The following is a 19,309-nucleotide window of genomic DNA, read 5'->3' as shown; positions in this document are numbered from 1 at the left end:
AAGGAAGGAAGGAAGGAAGGAAGGAAGGAAGGAAGGAAGGAAGGAAGTCACCAACTTACGACAATGTGAATACTGTGAACAAAGAGTGTGAACAAAGTATTCTGAGAGCACAGAAGAGGTGGTAATTAATTTTGCCTAGGGAAGGATTATTCAAGGCTTCCTAAAAACTGGACCCTAGCAATGGGGTGTAGTGGCTCACACCTGTAATCCCAGTGCTTTGGGAGGCTGAGGCGGGAGGATTACTTGAGCCTAGGAGTTTGAGACTTGCCTGAGCAACATTACAAGATGCCGTCTCTACAAAACATTTTTTTAAAATATAAAAAACTATCCAGGCATGGTTGCACAGGCCTGTAGTACCAGCTACTCTGTAGGCTGAGGTAGGAGGATCACTTGAGCCCAAGACTTTGAGGCTGCAGTGAGCTAGGATCGTGCCACTGCATTCCAGCCTAGGCGACACAGCAAGGCCCTGTCTCTTAAGCAAAACAAATACAGACCTGGGCCCTAACAAATGGGATGGCAGTTTGCCAAGCAGACAAGAAGAAAATTCCAGATGGAAGAAATGGTATCAACCAGGCATGGAGGCACCCTGAAAGTCAAGTCATGTTCTGGGAACAGCAAATACTTCAAGTGTAGTTACAGTGGAGGATACATGGGCCATGTCTGAGGTTGAGGCTGGCTCTCACTTGTAAATGGCTTTTGAACCATGAGACTTTCACAATGAAATTCAGTGAAAAATCAATTTCTGGATTTGGAGCCTAAGAGTCCCACCATGTGTGAGTGGATACCTCTGACATCCCCCCAACCCTTGACTCCATTAGGTAAAACCAGCCATGGTTTGGGGAAGGAAATCATGACTTTCCCTGAATTTTAAAAAATTTAAAAAGCTCTGTTTGCTTTTTTTTCTTAAATAGAAAGAAGCCCCCATATGACTATGTTATTAGGAAGTCCTGAAATTTCAAGCAGTGGAGAAACATGTGTATTTCCTACTTCCTTGGAATCTATTATGTCAGCCTCTGCCATGAAAGGAAATACTCTTTGGGGCTTCTTTCCCAGCTCACATTTGCCTCAGCTGCTGGCAATGAAAGGTTCCTCTGGCACAGGGACAGTGAGGGAGGCATGTGGGACAAAGGCATGGCCCCAAAGCCAGAGGTGCCCTCTGGTGGGAGTGAGGGACATAAAGTGAGTTTTGTATACATGTATGACTATGTATTGTATTAGAGATGTTCCTATCCTTTGAGTAACTTTTTGGAAAGACTATAAAGGCTTCAACTTAAAAATCGAATCTGAGCCGAGCGCGGTGGCTCACGCCTGTAATCCCAGCACTCTGGGAGGCCGAGGCAGGCGGATCATGAGGTCAGGAGATAGAGACCATCCTGCCTAACACGGTGAAACCCCGTCTCTACTAAAAATGCAAAAAATTAGCCGGGCGAGGTGGCGGGCGCCTGTAGTCCCAGCTACTCGGGAGGCTGAGGCAGGAGAATGGTGTGAACCTGGGAGGCGGAGCTTGCAGTGAGCTGAGATCCGGCCACTGCACTCCAGCCTGGGCGACAGAGCAAGACTCCGTCTCAAAAAAAAAAAAAAAAAAAAAAATCGAATCCGAGTAATTTTTACTACCACAAACCAAAAGTACCCAAGTCTGCTTTGGACCTAGAACTACCCTGACCCCTAGCACGTGATGATCCTTGAATCAGAACTGAATACTCTCAAAGTGAGTCTCTGACTGAGGGAATTTCTATCTAATTGGTTTTCAGATTGATGTTACTAATCTTTAGACAGTTGAAGAATTTGATTATAAAAGTTAGCATAGCTTCAATGGGAACAAGAACAATGCTTCCTCCAGGACTTTTCAAGATCAAATTGGGATGTGGGGTGGTGGAGAAAATAAAATCTGTGACAGAAATGTAGATGAAAGAACGCTCTTCTTGTGGTGATGACCCCAGGGCCTCTAGCCTTCCCATCCCTAACCCTAATCTGACCCACTTCTTGATCGGCCTTTTTCTTTCCCCAAATTACACAGGATCTTCATCTGGAGATGGCAGCAGCAGAAAAGCATCCCCCAGAAATATGCAGGTTCAGGTCCACACCACTGCGATAAAGTGAGTATTGCAATAAAGCAAGTCACATTAATTTTTTAGTTTCCAAATGCATAAAAAGTTATGTTTTTTCTACAGTGTAGTCTGTTAAGTGTGCAACAACATTGTGTCTACAGAGACAATGTATATACCTTAATTTAAAACACTTTATTGCTAAAAAATGCTAATGATGGTCTGAGCCTTCCGCGAGTTGTAATGATTTTTCTGGTGGAGGGTCCTGCCTTGATGTTGATGGCTACTGACTGCTCAGGGTGGCGGCTACTGATGGTTGGGAAGGCTGTGGCAATGCCTTAAAGTAAGATCACAGTGAAATGTGTCACATTGATTGACTCTCTTCCACAAAGATTTCTCTGTAGTATATGAAGCTGTTTGATAGCATTTTACCCGCAATAGAATTCACGATTGGAGAAGATTCTCACAAAACCTGCCGCTGCTCTACCAACTATGTTTATGTAATATTCTAAATCCTCTGTTGTCGTTTCAACAACATTCATGGCATCTTCACCAGGAGTAGATTCTATCTCAAAAAAAAAAAAAAAAAAAAACCCACTTTATTTGTTCATTCAGAAGAAGCAATTTCTCAGCCACTTAATGTTTTATCATGAGATTGCAGCAATTCCATGGCATCTTCAGGCTTCACTTCTTATCCTAGTTTTCTTGCTATTTCTACCATATCTGCAGTGACTCCTCCACTCAAGTCTTGAACCTTTCAAAGTCATCCATGGGTCTTGGAATCAACTTCTTCCAAAATCCTGTTGATGCTGATATTTTGACCTCCTCCTATGAATGGGAAATGTTCTTAATGGCATCTAGAATGGTGAATTCTTCCCAGAAGATTCCTTCCCAAATTTATCAGAGGACTCACCATCTATGGCAGCTATGGCCTTACAAAATGTATGTCTTAAACAATAAGACTTGAAATTCAAAATGACTCCTTAATCCATGGGCTGCAGAATGGATGTTGTATCAGCAGGCATGAAAACATTAGTCTCCTTGTACATCTCCATCAGGGTTCTTGGGTGACCAGGTGCATTGTCAATGAGCAGTAGTATTTTTAGTGGCATCTTGTATTTTGAGCAGTAGGTCTTAATGGTGGGCTTAAAATATTCAGTAAACCATGCTATAAACAAATGTGCTAACATCCAGGCTTGGTTGTTCCACTTACAGAGCACAGGCAGAGCAGATTTAGCATAATTCTTAAGAGCTGTCATATTTTCAGAATGGTAAATAATCAGCTTTAACTTAAAGTCACCAACTACAGTAGCTTCTAACAAGGGAACCAGCATATCTTTTGAAGCTTTGAAGTCAGGCAGTGACTTCTCCTCTCTAGCTATTAAAGTCTTAGATGGCATTTTTTTTTTTTTTTTTAAGTAGAGACAGGGTTTCACCACGTTGGCCAGGCTGGTCTCAAACTCCTGACCTCAAATGATCTGCCTCAGCCTCCCATAGTGCTGAGATTACAGGCATGAGCCACTATGCCCAGTCAGATGGCATCTTCTTCCAATAGAGGACTGTTTCATCTACATTGAAAATCTATGGTTGAGTGTAGCCACCTTCATCAATGATTTGAACTAGGTCTTCTGGATAACTTGCTGCAGCTCCTACATCAGTCCTTGCTGCTTCATCTTGCACTGTTATGTTATAGAAATGGCTTTTTCCCTTAAACCTCATGAACCACCCTCTGCCAGCTTCCAATTCTTCCTCTGCAGCTTCCTCACCTATCTCAGCCTTTGTAGAATTAAAGAGAATTAAGGCCTTGCTCTGAATTAGGCTTAGGCTTAAGAGAATGCAGTGACTAGTTTGATCTTCTACCCAGACCACTGAAATTTTCTCTGTATCAACAATAATACTGCTTTGCTTTCCTGTCATTGTATGTTCACTGAGTAGCACTTTTAATTTCCTTCAAGAAATTTTTCTTTGCATTTATAACTTGGCTAAATGTTTGGCACAAGAGGCCTGGTTTTCAGCCTATCTCAGCTTTCAACTTGCCTTCCTCACAAGGCTTAATCATTTCTAGCTTTTCACTTAAAATGAGAGATATGTGACTCTTCCTTTCATTTGAACACTTAGATGCCATTGTAGGGATATGAATTGGCCTAATTTCAATATTGTCTGTATCAGGGAATAGAGAGGCCTGAAGACAGGGAGAGGGATGGGGAATGGCCTGTCGGTGAAGTAGTCAGAACACACACAATGTTTATCAATTAAGTTCACTGTCTTCCGTGAGCATGGTTTCAGGCACCCCAAAACAATTACAACAGTAAGATCAAAGATCACTGATCACAGATCACCATAACAGGCACAGTAATATTGAGAACATTTGAAATATTGTGAGAATTATCAAAATGTAATGCAGAGACACAAAGTAAACATGTGCTGTTGGAAAAATGATAACAATAGACTGGTTCGATGCAATGGTTGCCACTTCAATTTGTTTAAAAAAAAAAAAAAAGCAATACCTGTAAAGTGCAATAAAGCAAAGTGCAACCAAACAAGGCATGCCTGTATTTTAAAATTCCATTAAACTTTTTTTAAAGAAAGGAATATGCATATATTCACTTCTGGAAAATTTCATTGAAATGTATTATTTATTACTTGCTATTGTAAGTAGTCCTTGTTGCTTAATTTTAAAATGTCTCTGCTCCTTCTCCAATCCCACCCCCAACTGCAGACAGCTTTTAGGATAATAATACTCACATGTCTGTAAAGCACTCTGAGATCCTTGGCTAGAAGGTTCTATATCAAAGCAAAGAATATTTTGTTTTATTGATTTTTCACTAACACATGAAGCAATTTTCTGGAAATGGGAATATACCAAATATTTACCTTGTTTAGTTCTTTTTCTTTTATAGTATGTTGCAAGGAATACCATAGATAAAAGTAAGACGACCAATAAAATCAAAGGGATCAACACCATCAGTATAAACTCTAACTGATTTTCATCCGGAGCAATGTTGGTAGCATTTATATTTGCAGTTAATGTTTCTGTGGCGGTCACTGCAGCAAATATGCTTGGAGTAGTCACTTCATTTGGTCTTTCAGATTCCTCAGTTATATCTCCTGAGTGTTCTAATTCCTCAAAATTACCTGTGGGAACAGATACAAAATTGAGATTGCCATGGAGACAAAGTTAGTATGTTATATTGTCAATGATTTTTAAATTACTCCTAGATACATTCTGTGATAAACTTGACCCATTATACCTGGGCTCCAAGCTAGGTGTGACACAGAGCATTGATTTAACATAAATGAAGCTCAAGCTGGGAGTGTATTGAACATGGAATCAGAGCTCAGAGAACAACCTTGTGCAAAGGTAGGCAGTTTTGCATTGACCAGACATTTTAGATGCGCTTAAGCAAAGGACATTAGGAAGCTGTCCCAGGTTAAGGGTGATGTTCCAAGCCAAGTTATGTGATATTACAGGACGTCTCCTGTAGGATATGATAATATTTTAATAAAATGTCTGAATCAATTTAAATTCACATTTATTAAAAGTTAAGTACATGCCATACAGCACTTTTAGATGTAAACAAATGCACTCTGTGTCCTAATTTTTTTTTTTTTTTTTTTTTTTTGAGGCAGAGTCTTGCTCCATTGCCCCAGCTGGAGTGCAGTGGCATGAACTCAGCTCACTGCAACTTTCACCTCCTGGGTTCAAGCAATTCTCGTGCCTCAGCCTCCAGAGTAGCTGGGCTTACAGGCGCACGCCACCACACCCAGCTACTTTTTGTATTTTTAGTAGAGACGGGGTTTCACCACGTTGGCCAGGCCGGTCTCGAACTCCATGGCTCAAGTGATCCACCTGCCGCAGTCTACCAAAGTGCTAGAATTGCAGGTGTGAGCCACCGCCCCTGTCTGTGTCCTAATATTTAAATAAAAGGTTACCTATCAATGGAAAATAATTCTTTGAAAATGAATTGACTGTGCTGGGCGCAGTGGCTCACGCCTGTAATCCCAGCACTTTGGGAGGCTGAGATGGGTGGATCGCCTGAGGTTAGGAGTTCGAGACCAGCCTGACCAACATGGTGAAACCTGGTCTCTACTAAAATACAAAAGTTAGCCAGGCATAGTGGTGGCTGCCTGTAATCTCAGCTACTTGGGAGGCTGAGGTGGGAGAATCACTTGAAACCAGGAGGTGGAAGTTGCAGTGAGCCGAGATTGTGCCATTGCACTCCAGCTTGGCAACAGAGCAAGACTCTGTCAAAAGAAGAAAGAAAGAAAGAAAGAAAGAAAGAGAGAAAGGGAGGAAGGGAGGAAAGGAGGAAAGGAGCAAAGGAGGAAAGGAAGAAAGGAGGAAAAAGGAGGGAGGGAGGGAAGGAAGGAAGGAAGGAAGGAAGGAAGGAAGGAAGGAAGGAAGGAAGGAAATGAAAGTTGGTTTCCCTAATGTCAAACTGTAAGTAACTTTATTCTATATGAACCTCAGAATATATTGAAAAACTATCCTGGCTGGGCGTAGTGGCCCATGCCTGTAATCCCAACAGTTTGGGAGGCCAAGGAGGGCAGGTCATCTGAGGTCAGGAGTTTAAGACCAGCCTGACTAACATGGTGAAACCTGTCTTTACTAAAAATACAAAAATTAGCCGGGCGTGGTGGCACATGCCTGTAATCCCAGCTACTTGGGAGGCTGAGGCAAGAGAATCACTTGAACTCAGGAAGCAGAGGTTGCAGTCAGCGAAGATCGTGCCATTGCACTTCAGCCTGGGCAACAAGAGCGAAACTCCATCTCAAAAAAAAAAGAAAAAGAAAAGGAAAATAAAACCCATCAGGATGGGAAAGGACTACTGACTTGATGACTATCTGAAAAACTTTTCCTTACCTGACTAAGCAGTAGTCATGGTAAGGTAAGCTGAAGGTCTTTTTCCTAATATCATGTAATGTTGCCTACCTTTCAGAAGGGGCCAGCTGAAGAAAATACCTTGTAAGTTATCAAATGAGATAATTTATAAGAAATTATAAGAATTTATAAGCAAGTTCTTCTAAGGTGAAAGGAACTATGCAAATAGAGAAGTCAGCTGCTTTAAAGCACACTCTGTGGTGTAGGTTAGGCAATTACTGCAAAGAATGATCGAACTGGACAATATAGAGCCAATTCAATAGTTCATCTATCTTCATAATCCTGTAACAATGGAGCCATCTGATTTTGGTTGAAACAAAAATGTTTGGTCACTGCTATGAATTGAATGTTTGTATTCCCCTCTAGTTCATATATTGAAGCCCTAATCCTCAATGTGATGGATTAGGGCTAAGAGGTGAGGCCTTTGAGACATCATTAGGTTTAGATGAGGTCATGAGAGTGGGGCCCCTGTGATGGGATTATTGCTCCTACGAGAAGATAAGAAAACCAGAGTTCTCTCTCCTTGCCATATGTGGATACGGAAAGAAGGTGGCGACTGCAGGCCAGGAAGAGAGTTCTCACCAAATACTGAATCTTTGATCTTGAACTTCCCAGCCTCCAGAACTGCGAGAAATAAATGTCTGTTGTTTAAGTCTCGCAGTTTGTGGTATTTGAGCTAAGACAATAAGAATCTAATTGTGTTGATTGTATGAATAAATACTTCAGTCTCCCACAGCAGGGAATTCATTTGATAATCCCTTTAGTAAATGCAACCCCAAACCATCAGAATCAATTACAAACTGCAGAGTAAACTCACCGGTGTTTCTCACGTGTATATGCCAGAGGCAGGATTGAAAAAATAACTACCAAGTTTTGAAGAGAGGAGGGGCTTCAAGATGGCTGACTAGATGCATCTGGCACTCACCTCCTTCACAAAAAATAACAAAAGTAGTGAGTAGACAAGCTACATTTTGAATTGATCATTTAAGAGAGAACACTGGAATTCAACAGAGTAGTGACAGAAAACACTTAAGGCAAGGAAGGAGAGGGAAATAAGACATCCTTCTTGGCTGACAATGTTTGAGAGCCTGGAGAAGCTCCCCAATGTGAGGAAAGGGTAAGTGGTCCATATTTCCACTGCAGACTCCTGCAGCTTAGCTATGGGAGAGCCCCTCAACTATCACAGACCCTGAGACTAACATTGAGAGCTGCCTGTAGACTGTGCAATGGCATTTCTCCAGAGAGGGATCTTATGCGGAGTCTCACACACCCCTGAGCCCTAGTGGCTGCAGCACAGTGCCGCTGTGAGGGCCCAGCCCCCACCAGACTGTATCCTGCCCTAGGGCCCAACAGCCCCTGCATCTCCATGTCTCTGGAGCCCCTGCCTGCAGCCACCACTGCTGCTGGCTGCTGCTGCCAGGGCCAAGGTAGGAGCCACTGGCAGCACCCCTCCCCCGATCCCTGGCCAGCAGAGGGGCACTCACACATGTTTATGTGCCTCAAGGACAAACTCCACTGTTCGCAGCTAATTGCTGCCATAAACTGCTGCTGCTGGGGCCAAAGCATGAGCAAAGCATACCCCTGCCCCAGCTGGCTGCCTATGGTTGCTCCCACCAAAAGCAATCCCATCCTCCGCAGTAGTGGGCAGCAGTGTGGTCACTGCTGCCTTCACCTGAGCTTTCCATCAGCAGCCTGGGGATTGCTTCACTGCTGCCTTTTATAGCCAGACTGCATGCACCACCAGAGAGTCAGAGAACAGGTCTGCACAGGCCTGCTCTCTCCCAGTGCAGTACTTGAGCATGCCACTTGGGGCCTGGGGATTGCCCAGCCCAGTTCAGTCCATCACCACTGATACAACAGCATTCCTCCCAGAGGCCTAAGGTTGTGACTACCCATTCTGCTGCTACCATCATAGTTGGCATCCACCCTCATGTACCAGCTACAGGCCTGGGGACTGGCCTGCCCAGTCCATTGCAACCACTGCCAACACCAGCACAGGTACTTGGGACCCAGAGTGTTGACCTGCCAACACCCACACCAATCTGCCTACCTGCCTGGTTAACCACTACCATTTCTAGCACCCAAGCAAGACACCTGGAGGCCAAAGAACCAGCCTGCCTGGACACACTAACACCAGTGCCAGTGTATGCTGTCTCGGGACCCAGGGACAGATATGTCCAATCCACCTCTGTCACCACTGGGGCCCGAAGGCTGGCCCATCTGGTATCCTAGTCCCCAGCAAAACTTCGCCACAGCCTCCACTAACAACCATATCCTAAGCTTCTGGGGAAGCCACAGATACTACTGACACTGGTTCCAGCAAAATAAATCATATGAAGACTACACTAATGTACATACCCAGAATCAAAGCCAAAGCACTCTACCTAACCAACATCATAGAAACACCTTACTTTCATAGGGGAGAACTTTTTCCTCTCCTATGAAAGTAAATTCAGAGGCCAGGAGCAGTGGCTCATGCCTGTAATCTCAGCACTTTGGAAGGCTGAGGCAGGCAGATCACCTGAGGTCGAGAGTTTGAGACCAACCTGACCAACTAAAAATACAAAATTAGCCAGGCGTGGTGGTGCATGCCTGCAATCCCAGCTACTTGGGAGGCTGAGGCAGGAGAATCGCTTGAACCTGGGAGGTGGAGGTTGCAGTGAACCAAGATCACGCCATTGCGCTCCAGCCATGAGAGGATACAGAAAAACAATACCCAAATTAGAAAAAAATTCAGGGTATGAATGAGAGAAGTTCACCAAAGAGATAGAGATAATAAAAAAGAACCAAACAGATTCTGGACCTGAAGAATTCATAAAATAAAATACACTTGAAAGCTTCAACAATAGACTAAATTAAGCAGAAGGAAGAATCTCAGAATTTGAAGACAGGTCTTTTGAAATAACCTAGTCAGATAAAAATAAAGAAAAAAGAATGCGAAAAGCTTATGTGACATATGGGATACCATAAAGCAAGAAGGCAAAGAGAAAATGAGTGTTAGAAAACCTATTTAATGAAACACGGCCAGATGCAGTGGCTCATGCCTCTAATCACAACACTTTGGGAGGTCGAGGAGGGAAGGCTGCTTGAGCTCATGAGTTCAAGGCCAGCCTGGGCAAATGGCAAAATCCCATCTCTACTAAAAATACAAAAATTAGCTAGGTGTCATGGCATGCTCCTGTAATCCCAGCTACTCAGGAGGCTAAGGCAGGAGGATCGTCTGAGCCCTGGAGGCAGAGGTTGCAGTGAGCTGAGATTGTGCCACTGTACTTCAGCCTTAGCAACAGAGTCAGATCCTGCCTTAAAAAAAAAAGAAAAGAAAAAGAAGACCTATTTAATGAAACAACAGATGAAACTTCCCAAGTCTAGCAAGAGATTTAGACATCCAGATACAGGAAGCCCAGAATTCTCCAAATAGATACAATTCAACAAAGGACTTCTCCACAGCACATTACAGTCAAATTGTCGAACATCAAAGACAAAGAAAGAATCTAAAATTAGCAAGAGAAAAGCATGTAGTCACCTATAAAGGAACCACTGTCAGACTAACAGTTAATTTCTCCACAGAAATCTTATAGGCCAGGAGAGAATGGGATGACATATTCAAAGGACTGAAAGAAAACAAAACAACAACAAAAACGCTGTTATCCAAGGATTCTCTACCCAGCAAAGTTATCCTTCAAAAACAAAGGAAAAACAAAGTCTTTCCCAGACATACAAAAGCTGAGGGAATTCATTACCACTAGACTGGCCCTAAAAGAAATGCTTAAGGGAGTCCACTGAGAAGCAAAAGAACAATATCTATCATCATGAAAACACATGAAAATACAAAACCCACTGGTAGAGCAAACACACACACACAAGGAAAGGACTAAAATGTTACCACTACAGAAAACCACCAAACCGTAATAAAGACAAATAAGAGAGAAAGAAAGGAACAGTGGATAGACAAAACAATCATAAATCAATTAATAAAATGAGAGGAAGGAGCCCTGATATATAAATAATAATCTTAACTGTCAATGGATTAAACTGTCCACTTAAAAGATACAGACTGGCTGAATGGATTTAAAAAACACACAGACACAACAACACAACTACATGCTGCCTACAAAAAGCTCATCTCTCCTATAAAGATACATATAGACTGAAAGTAAAGGGATGGGAAAAGATATTCCATACAAACAGAAGCCAAAAGCAAGCATGAGTAGCTATATTTATGTCAAATAAAACTGACTTCAAGTCAAAAACAGAAGAAACAGACAAAAAGGTCATTATATAATAATAAAGTGATATATTCAGCAAGAGAATATAGCAATTCTAAACATATATGCACCTAACACTGGGAGCACTCAGATATATAAAGCAAATATTATTAGATCTAAAGGGATAGGTAGAGTCTAATACAAGAGTTGAGAAATAGAACACCCACTCTCAGCATTAAACAGATCATCTAGATAAAAAAATAATAATAACAAAGAAACATTAGATTTAAATGGCACCTTACACCAAATGGACCTAAAAGAACATTTACAGAACATTTCATCAAATAGTGCAAGAATATACATTCTTCTCATCAACACATGGAACATTTTCCAGGATAAACAATGTTAGAACACAAAACAAGCTCAACACATTTTTAAAAATTGAAATCATATCAAATATCTTCTCAGACCACAATGGAATAAAACTACAAGTCAATAACAAGAAGAACTTTGGAGACTGTACAAGTACATGGAAATTAAATAGGAAAATTTTTAAAAAGGCTTGAAACAAATAAAAATGGAAACACACCATATTAAAACCTATGGTATACAGCAAAAGCAGTGCTAAGAGGTAAGTTTATAGTAACTACCTACATCAAAGAAGTAGAAAGATTTTAAGTAGACAATCTAGTGATGCATCTCAAGGAACTAGAAAAGCAAGAGCAAATCAAATCCAAAGTTAATAGTAGGAAAGAAATAATAAAGATCAGAGCAGAACTAAATGAAATAGACTAAAAACAAACAAACAAAAAACAAACAATACTATGATGAGATATGATCTCATTGAATGGTTATTTTTGGGCACAGTGGGTTATACCTATAATCTCAGCATTTTTGGAGGTCAAGGCAGGAGGATCACCTGAGGTCAGGAGTTTGAGACCAGTCTGGACAGCTAAAAATACAAAATTTTTTAGCTCTACTAAAAATATAAAAACTAGCTGGGCATGGTGACACACGTCTGTAGTTCCAGCTACTTGGGAGGCTGAGGCAGGAGGATCACTTCAACCCAGGAGCTAGAGGTTGCAGTGAACTGAGATCACACCACTGCACTCCAGCCTGGGTGACAGAGCAAGATTCCATCTCAAAAGAAAAGGAAAAAAAAAAGGTCATTTTTGAAAAGGCAGAAGCAGTAGATGCTGGCAAGGATGCAGAGATAAGGGAACTCTTACACACTGCTGGTGGGAGTGTAAATTAGTACAGCCTCTATGGAAAACAGTGTGGCAATTTCTCAAAAAACCAACAATAGAACTACCACACAATCCGTAATCTCACAACGGGATATTTATCCAAAGGAAAATAAATCAATATATCAAAGGAATAATTGCACTCGCATGTTCATTGCAGCACTATTCACAATAGCCAAGATATGAAATCAACCGAAGTATCTATCAGTGGATGAATGGATAAAGAAAATGTGGTATATATACACAATGGAATACTATTCAGTCATAAAAAAGAATGAAATCATGTCTTATGCTGAAAGATAGAGCTGGAGGTCATTATTTTAAGTAAAATAAGACAGGTACAGAAAGACAAATACCTTATGTGGTAGCTAAAAAAGTTGATCTTATGAAGGTAGAGAGTAGAATTATAAATACCAGAGGCTGGGAAGGGTATGTGGGTAAGAGCAGGGGAAGAAGAGAGGGTGGTTAATGGGTAGAAACATACAGTTAGATAGACAGTATAAGTTATAATGCTCCATAGTAGAGGAGAATGACTGTAGTTAACAATAATATATTTTATATTTCAAAGTAGCTAGAAGACAGGACTTGAAATCTTCTCAGCACACAGAAATGATAAATACTCAAAGTGATGGCTACCCCAAATACACTGACTTGATCATTATAGATTCTATCCATGTAACAAAAAATACACATGTGCCCTATAAGTATATAAAATATTATGTATCAATAAAAATCTACCACTTATTGATCTCTGCCTTCTGAGTTAAGCGGCTTTGTCCTACATTTACAGTAGTCCCCCATTATCCAAGGGCAACATGTTTCAAGGCCCCAAAAGATGCCTGAAATTATGGGTAGAACTGAACCCCACATACACTGTTTTTTTCTAAACACACCTATGATAAAGTTTAATTTTGTAAATTAGGCCCAGTAAGCAATGAACAATAACTAGTAATAAAATAGAACAATTACAACAATATACTATAATAAAAGTATGTGCATGTGATCTCTCTCTCAAAATATCTTATTATACTATACTATTTTTGGCCACGGTTGACCATGGGTAACTGAAACCATGAAAAACAAAACTGTGGATAAGGGGGGACTACTGTATATGTCTTTAAAATTGGGTGAGTCAATAATGTATTCACATATATGTTAAAGCCTTTGATATGTCATGTATCAACCTGGACTAGTAAACGACATTTGTCTTCCAGAAAACCTCCTCATTAAAATGATTCTGCTTGAAGAGCTACTGCAGCCAGATCAAATAGCATCTTTCACTGGTGACCTCAGCCAGTGAAGACTGGTACATATGGGTAGGATGAGGTTGGGTGTGGGGTGGGGAATGGGGTTGGTGGTTGGTGCAGCTGGTGGTGATAATCCTTATACCTAGAGGTCAGTGAACCTTCCTTGAGTATCCAGACCCCGTCCCCCTTCACTTTACTTCTTTTGGTTACTTCTATGAATACTGTAGCTGCTGCTAATATTTCAGCATCTTTTTTTGAGAATTTACTAAGAACCAATCTCTGTGCTCTGCCTTGTACCCGGATTATCTCATTTTGTCCTCACCATTTGTTCAGAGAGACACTAGGGCAAAGAGGTTACACAACTTGCCTAAGATCACAGAGCTCACATGGAGGAGTGATGATTTGAAACCAGGGGGCCAATGGCAGAACCAGAGCTTATAACCCTCCCTCAGGGTTTTCCCTCCCTCAGGGAGGAATGCAATGCTTGCAAATCATAAAGTTTGGCGTAAAGTGGTGAATGAGAGGGAACCTCCTGCTCCCATTCCTCCGCCTATCCTAGGAGGTGGCTGTCTGGCACAAGGCAGTACAGAGGAAAGGGTTCCCAGAAACCTCGGCTTTACTGGGGCTCTTGCTAAGGCTCCTCAGCCCAGATGCGCTCCCAGCAAAGCTGCCCAGGAGGACAGGGTCTTTTCAGCGCCTCTCTGGGGAAGGTGAATGAAGTCCCCAGAAGAACACTTTGCACTCTTAGTCACCATTTGACCCGTGGCCCCGGGAAGAGAGAAAATAGGAAAGGAAACAAGCTAATAAGAATAATGGGGACATCTAGACAATCGGGAATAAAAGAGAAATGGAAAGAAGCATACCAGATGGTCCTGGCCTGTGTATATTTACTTTTCAGCATAAGACAATGCTGTTCACAGGTGGCCCTTGGTGGTGGAAGGTGGAGTTAAAGAGGCTGAAAGTTCTCTCTGCAATGCCCACCTCCCACATGCCCTCACATATGTTTCCTGCATTAAGCATCATTTGCTGTCTCAGATGCTCTAGTAGCTATTTAAATAAATGAGAATCAAGGGATTGTTCTTGTTCTCTCTCTCTCTCTCTCTCTCTCCCTCCCCCCCTCCCCCCCCCAACTCTAAGATTGCTTCAAAATAATAAATAACAGTAACTGGGATGTATTGAATGCTAGCTACTAGGATAAACATGTGCTATCTAATTCGATCTTCACAACTTTATTGTCCACATTTTACAGATGAAGAAACTGAATCTTGAATGTCTTGCCCTGGGGTGCAATCCTGTCATTTACATTGTTAATTTCTATTGGGTTTTGAAGGTGCATTTCCTCAAGCATAGGTGACAAATAACAGATGAGGGTCTGGACATAGCTCGGCCACTTCGTACTTATAGAATTTGGACAATTTACTTTTCCCTTAATGACTTAATACTCTAATCTGTACAACTAAGGAGTGATCCCCAAGGTCCCACCTATTTCCGCATCTCTGTTGATTCCAAAGTGTCTACCTTGTTTTTAAGTAAAGTTTTTGAATAGGTAATCTGCACATGGTGCTTAGTTCAGAAAGGAAGCTTCACTACCACCCTTTCCCCAAGCTACTCAGTTTCCTTCCCCAGAAGTAACCACCGTTTCTGCTCCTTTGAGAGAAACTCTATGCATATACAAATGTAAGTATTGTTTCCTGTTTTCTCTTTTTAACACAAATGGTAGCACAATTTATATACTTTCCGCCCCTTGCTTTTTTCACTTAAAATTTTATCTTGAAGATCATTCCATGACTGTATAGAGAGCTTTTTTCCCCATTATTTGAATGTATTATAATCTATTCCTATTGATAGAGATTTAGGTTCTGTTGTGTTTCCAACAATACTGCAATAAACCTCTCTGTTCATCCTTCAGTTTACACGCAGGCAAGCACGTTCTACAGTGTATCTAAAAATGGGGAGAGCATGAGAGGGTGTTAGGTGCAGGGTAAGGGGGCACAGCATCAAACTACTCTTGGTGGTCTGATCTGAAAACTTCTCTAAGATAACCCTAGTACTCCAGTTTTCACATAATGAGAATTGGCAGAAACTAAGGGAAGAACCGAGTGTGCAGGGAGTCTGGGATGTCAAAGGGAGGGAAGTTGAAAACACTGGAGACCGGTTCTAAGAGTCTGTGCAGGGAGGAATCAGATGTCATCAGAAGGGGGATGGCAAACAAAGACGAGCCATAGAATCAGATCAGCAGCCAGGAGCGGGTTGCCAAGGTGACAAGGGTAAGAGTTAGGTAGAAAATCAGAAGTGTACAACGACAAGGTGGAAAACAGAGGAGGTGCCAAAGGCCATAAAAGTATGGATGCAGAGGGCAGCTTGAGGGATTTTACCCAAAAACATGACATTTTCCCCAAAAACATAGTCCCTCCCGTGGCCTATGGGTTAATAGCCACTCTTGATCCAGTGCACATGAGGCCCCCTAAAACCACTGTACAGCCTCACACACCCCTTGTGGGGCTACAGCCTTTTTAAGGAAACACTTAACTAAGGCCCATAATCATCCACGGAGATTTCCTGCGGGCGGCATCCTGGGATTCTTGGGTGAACGTGACCTTTTACAACCTTGGGAGTCCAGCCACCACGAAGGAAGGCAGAACTCTCTTTCAGGAAAGAAGTCTGGAGATGAACCCTCCAGAACATGCAGGGGTACTTCCTGTGCTGTGCTCCAGGACTCCAAGGATGTAACCATGGCACCGTGGAAGGAAGACAGGATTTGAATTCAGAATAGCTGGGCTTGAGACTGGCTGCTGCCCTCTGCACCCTTGGGGCCTGGGAAGAATTCCCTCTCTCTTTAATTCTCCATTTCCTAAAAGTCAAAAAAGTAGGCCTTTTGCTCTGTCTAGCCCATAGTGTTTGCATGAAAGTAAATGAAATAAGAACTGTGAAAATGCTTTAGGAGCCATAAAGCACCACACACAGGCCAGGTATTTGTGTCCTTGTTAATTTCCTTCATCCATCACCTGTTCTCTTTCCCCCATCTCTGTGCTTGCCTGTTTCTCTGCTGTTCCCCAGAAGGTTAATCTGCCTGGTATAACTTCCTCATTTTATTGCTGCTTTACTTCCTTATCTAAATTTGGGCATATTTCAGGGTAAAAGAGGTGGGGCTAGAGGTAAAACTAGCAAAGCTGCAGAAGACAGGGATAGGACGTAGGGTGAGAGGGCAAAGAGAGAGGCATTAACAAGCAAAAGAATAGAAGAGAAGAAATAAGGAAGACAACAGGTTAGAAGCAGAAAGGTGTGTAAAGATCAGTCTTGCGTGGCTTCACGCCCTGCACGTGTGAGGGCGTGAAGCCAGTGTTATCACACCCAGTGTGATCACTGGGTGTGAGGGCCGAGGCTGGTGGCCTCATAAGCTGCAGATTTGGCAGAAGTCCCTCCTGTTTGGTGGCCAAGTCACAGTCATCTCAAGTGACCCCAACACAAACTCTCTCAGGAAGTCTCCCTCCGTTTCACCATTTATCTTTCTCTGTGCTCAGATAATGTAGCATTTTAAAGAGATAATGGAAGTGGTCAGTCATGTGAATGATGAAACTAAGCTGCAATACTTCACTTTATTGTTAATCCAAAAATCTTAAGATCACTCGATAATGAACTGCACATATATTGACAATATTCACGCAAACACATCTGGGACTCATCTTTCACACATCTGGTGAGGATGTCTGGGGAAATCCTTGTAAGTGGGAAGAAATGTTTGAGGTAACGCCTGGCAGCCCCAACAGCTGGGCAGCACAACGTCCCCATTATCGCTGCTCAGGGCATTATCACTAAATGGAAATGACTCTGCTTCTCAGGGAAGCAAACTAGCTAACTTCTCTTTTTCTGAAAGTGAAACAAATGTGCAACCAACACGTACGTGCACTATTTACAAGAGCAAAGACATGGAACCAACCCAAATGCCCATCAGTGATAGACTGGATAAAGAAAATGTGGTACATATACACCATGGAATACTATGCAACCATAAAAAAGAATGAGATCATGCCCTTTGCAGGGACATGGATGAAGCTGGAAGCCATCATTCTCAGCAAACTAACACAGGAACAGAAAACCAAACACCAAATATTCTCACTCATAAATGGGAGTTGAACAATGAGAACACATGGACACATGGAGGGGAACATCACACACTGGGGCCTGTCGGGGGTTGGGGTGCAAGGGGAGGGAGAGCATTAGGACAAATATCTAATGCATGCGGGGCTTAAAACCTATATGATGGGTTGATAGGTGCAGCAAACCGCCATGGCACACATATACCTATGTAACAAACCTGCACACTGGAACTTAAAGTAAAATTTTTTAAAAAAGCTTAATTAACACAAAAATATGTTTAAAAAAGTGCAAGCAAGCTCTAGCTTTTAAAGTTAGAAGACGAAGAAAGTATTATAAACTGACTGAAAGACTGTCACACTAATAATACAATGTGAAATAAAACAATGACAAGAGAATGCTACTAAACTCAGGATGTCATGAAGTATGTTGGACCACAGTCAGATGCCCCATTCTTTCATTTGTCAATTATGTGAACTCCATGCACCAATTATTTAAACAATTTTACAGTTAAGATGGTGAAATGAAAGAAAACATGTCAGATGTCAAGGCTTCAAACTCTTCCCTGCTTTGTGGAGTAAATGACAAGTTTGAATTTCAGGATGATCAAGAAAGCAAACCCAAAAGCCTGACTCCTTTTCATTCTCTCCTGTACCTCGGTATACAACGAACAGCCTTGATTAGCATTAGGAGGAGGAGAGAAAAACAAACCAAGGAGTCTTCCAGTGGTTCTCAGCCTAGTCTGTACATAGAATCACTGAGGCATCTTCCAATAACCTGATGCCCACACCATACCCCAAACTCATTACATCAAAATACCTGAGGGTACAGCTTCTAGGGAGGCCGAAGCAAGGAGGATCACTTGAGTCCAGTCCAAGGCTGTGTGGGCTATGATCACACCACTGCACTCTAGCCTGGTAACAGAGCAAGACCCTGTTCTAAATATCAATCAATCAAAATATTTAGGGGTAGAACCCAGGCCTCAATAATTTTTACAGTTTTCCTTGTGGCTCCAGGCTGCAGCTGAAGTTGAGACTCACTTCTCCAGACCCTGCCCACTTCTGGCCTCCCCTGAGCCATACCAAATCATTCCCTGTCTTGTTCTCTATGCTCCTTGGTGAAATTGAGAAGAATCAGAGGTCAAGGAGTTGGATGCCAAAGGCTTGCCTAGCAGCTGCCAACTCTATCACCAGAACACAGTAGCTTAAAAATCATCACTGAAGTCTCAAGAACCTGGAAGAGTCTAGCTAGGACACACTGAGAGAGTACTGTGACCATCACACCTTCCCGAATAAGTCTGAATTAGAGAGATGCATGCCAGGGTTTAAACCCGGCATATCCAGAAAATGTTATTGCTAATAGAACAACTATCAGCAATAGCTTTGGTTGGTGCTTTAAGCCAGTGGTCCTCAAACCTCAGTGTGTATTGGAAACACCTACAGGGGTTCTTAAAGCACAGACTGCTGGGCATAGTCTTATACTTTCTGATGTAATAGGTCTGGAAGGGGGCCCAAGAATTTGCTTTTTTTTTGAGACAGGGTCTCACTCGGTTGCCCAGCCTGGAGTGCAGTGGTATGAACATGGCTCACTG

At 42.1% G+C, this 19,309-nt stretch overlaps 1 protein-coding gene across 2 annotated transcripts in view; it reads right to left on the bottom strand.

Annotated features, from left to right (window-relative positions):
- TMEM154 (transmembrane protein 154) overlaps positions 1–19,309 on the bottom strand; it is a 56,569-nt gene that overhangs the window by 23,327 nt on the left and 13,933 nt on the right. The window contains exons 2-3 of one of the 2 annotated variants that reach the window (XM_023227669.3): positions 4,920–5,180; positions 4,791–4,829 (exon numbers count right to left, since the gene is read on the bottom strand). In XM_023227669.3, coding sequence (XP_023083437.1) covers positions 4,791–4,829; positions 4,920–5,180 — 300 coding nt within the window. The remainder of the gene's footprint in view (positions 1–4,790; positions 4,830–4,919; positions 5,181–19,309) is intronic. The other variant, XM_023227676.2, reaches the window with a different exon arrangement.

Source organism: Piliocolobus tephrosceles, chromosome 3 (genome assembly GCF_002776525.5).
Source record: "Piliocolobus tephrosceles isolate RC106 chromosome 3, ASM277652v3, whole genome shotgun sequence".
NCBI lineage: Eukaryota > Metazoa > Chordata > Mammalia > Primates > Cercopithecidae > Piliocolobus > Piliocolobus tephrosceles.
This window is presented reverse-complemented; position numbering and strand designations above follow the sequence as displayed.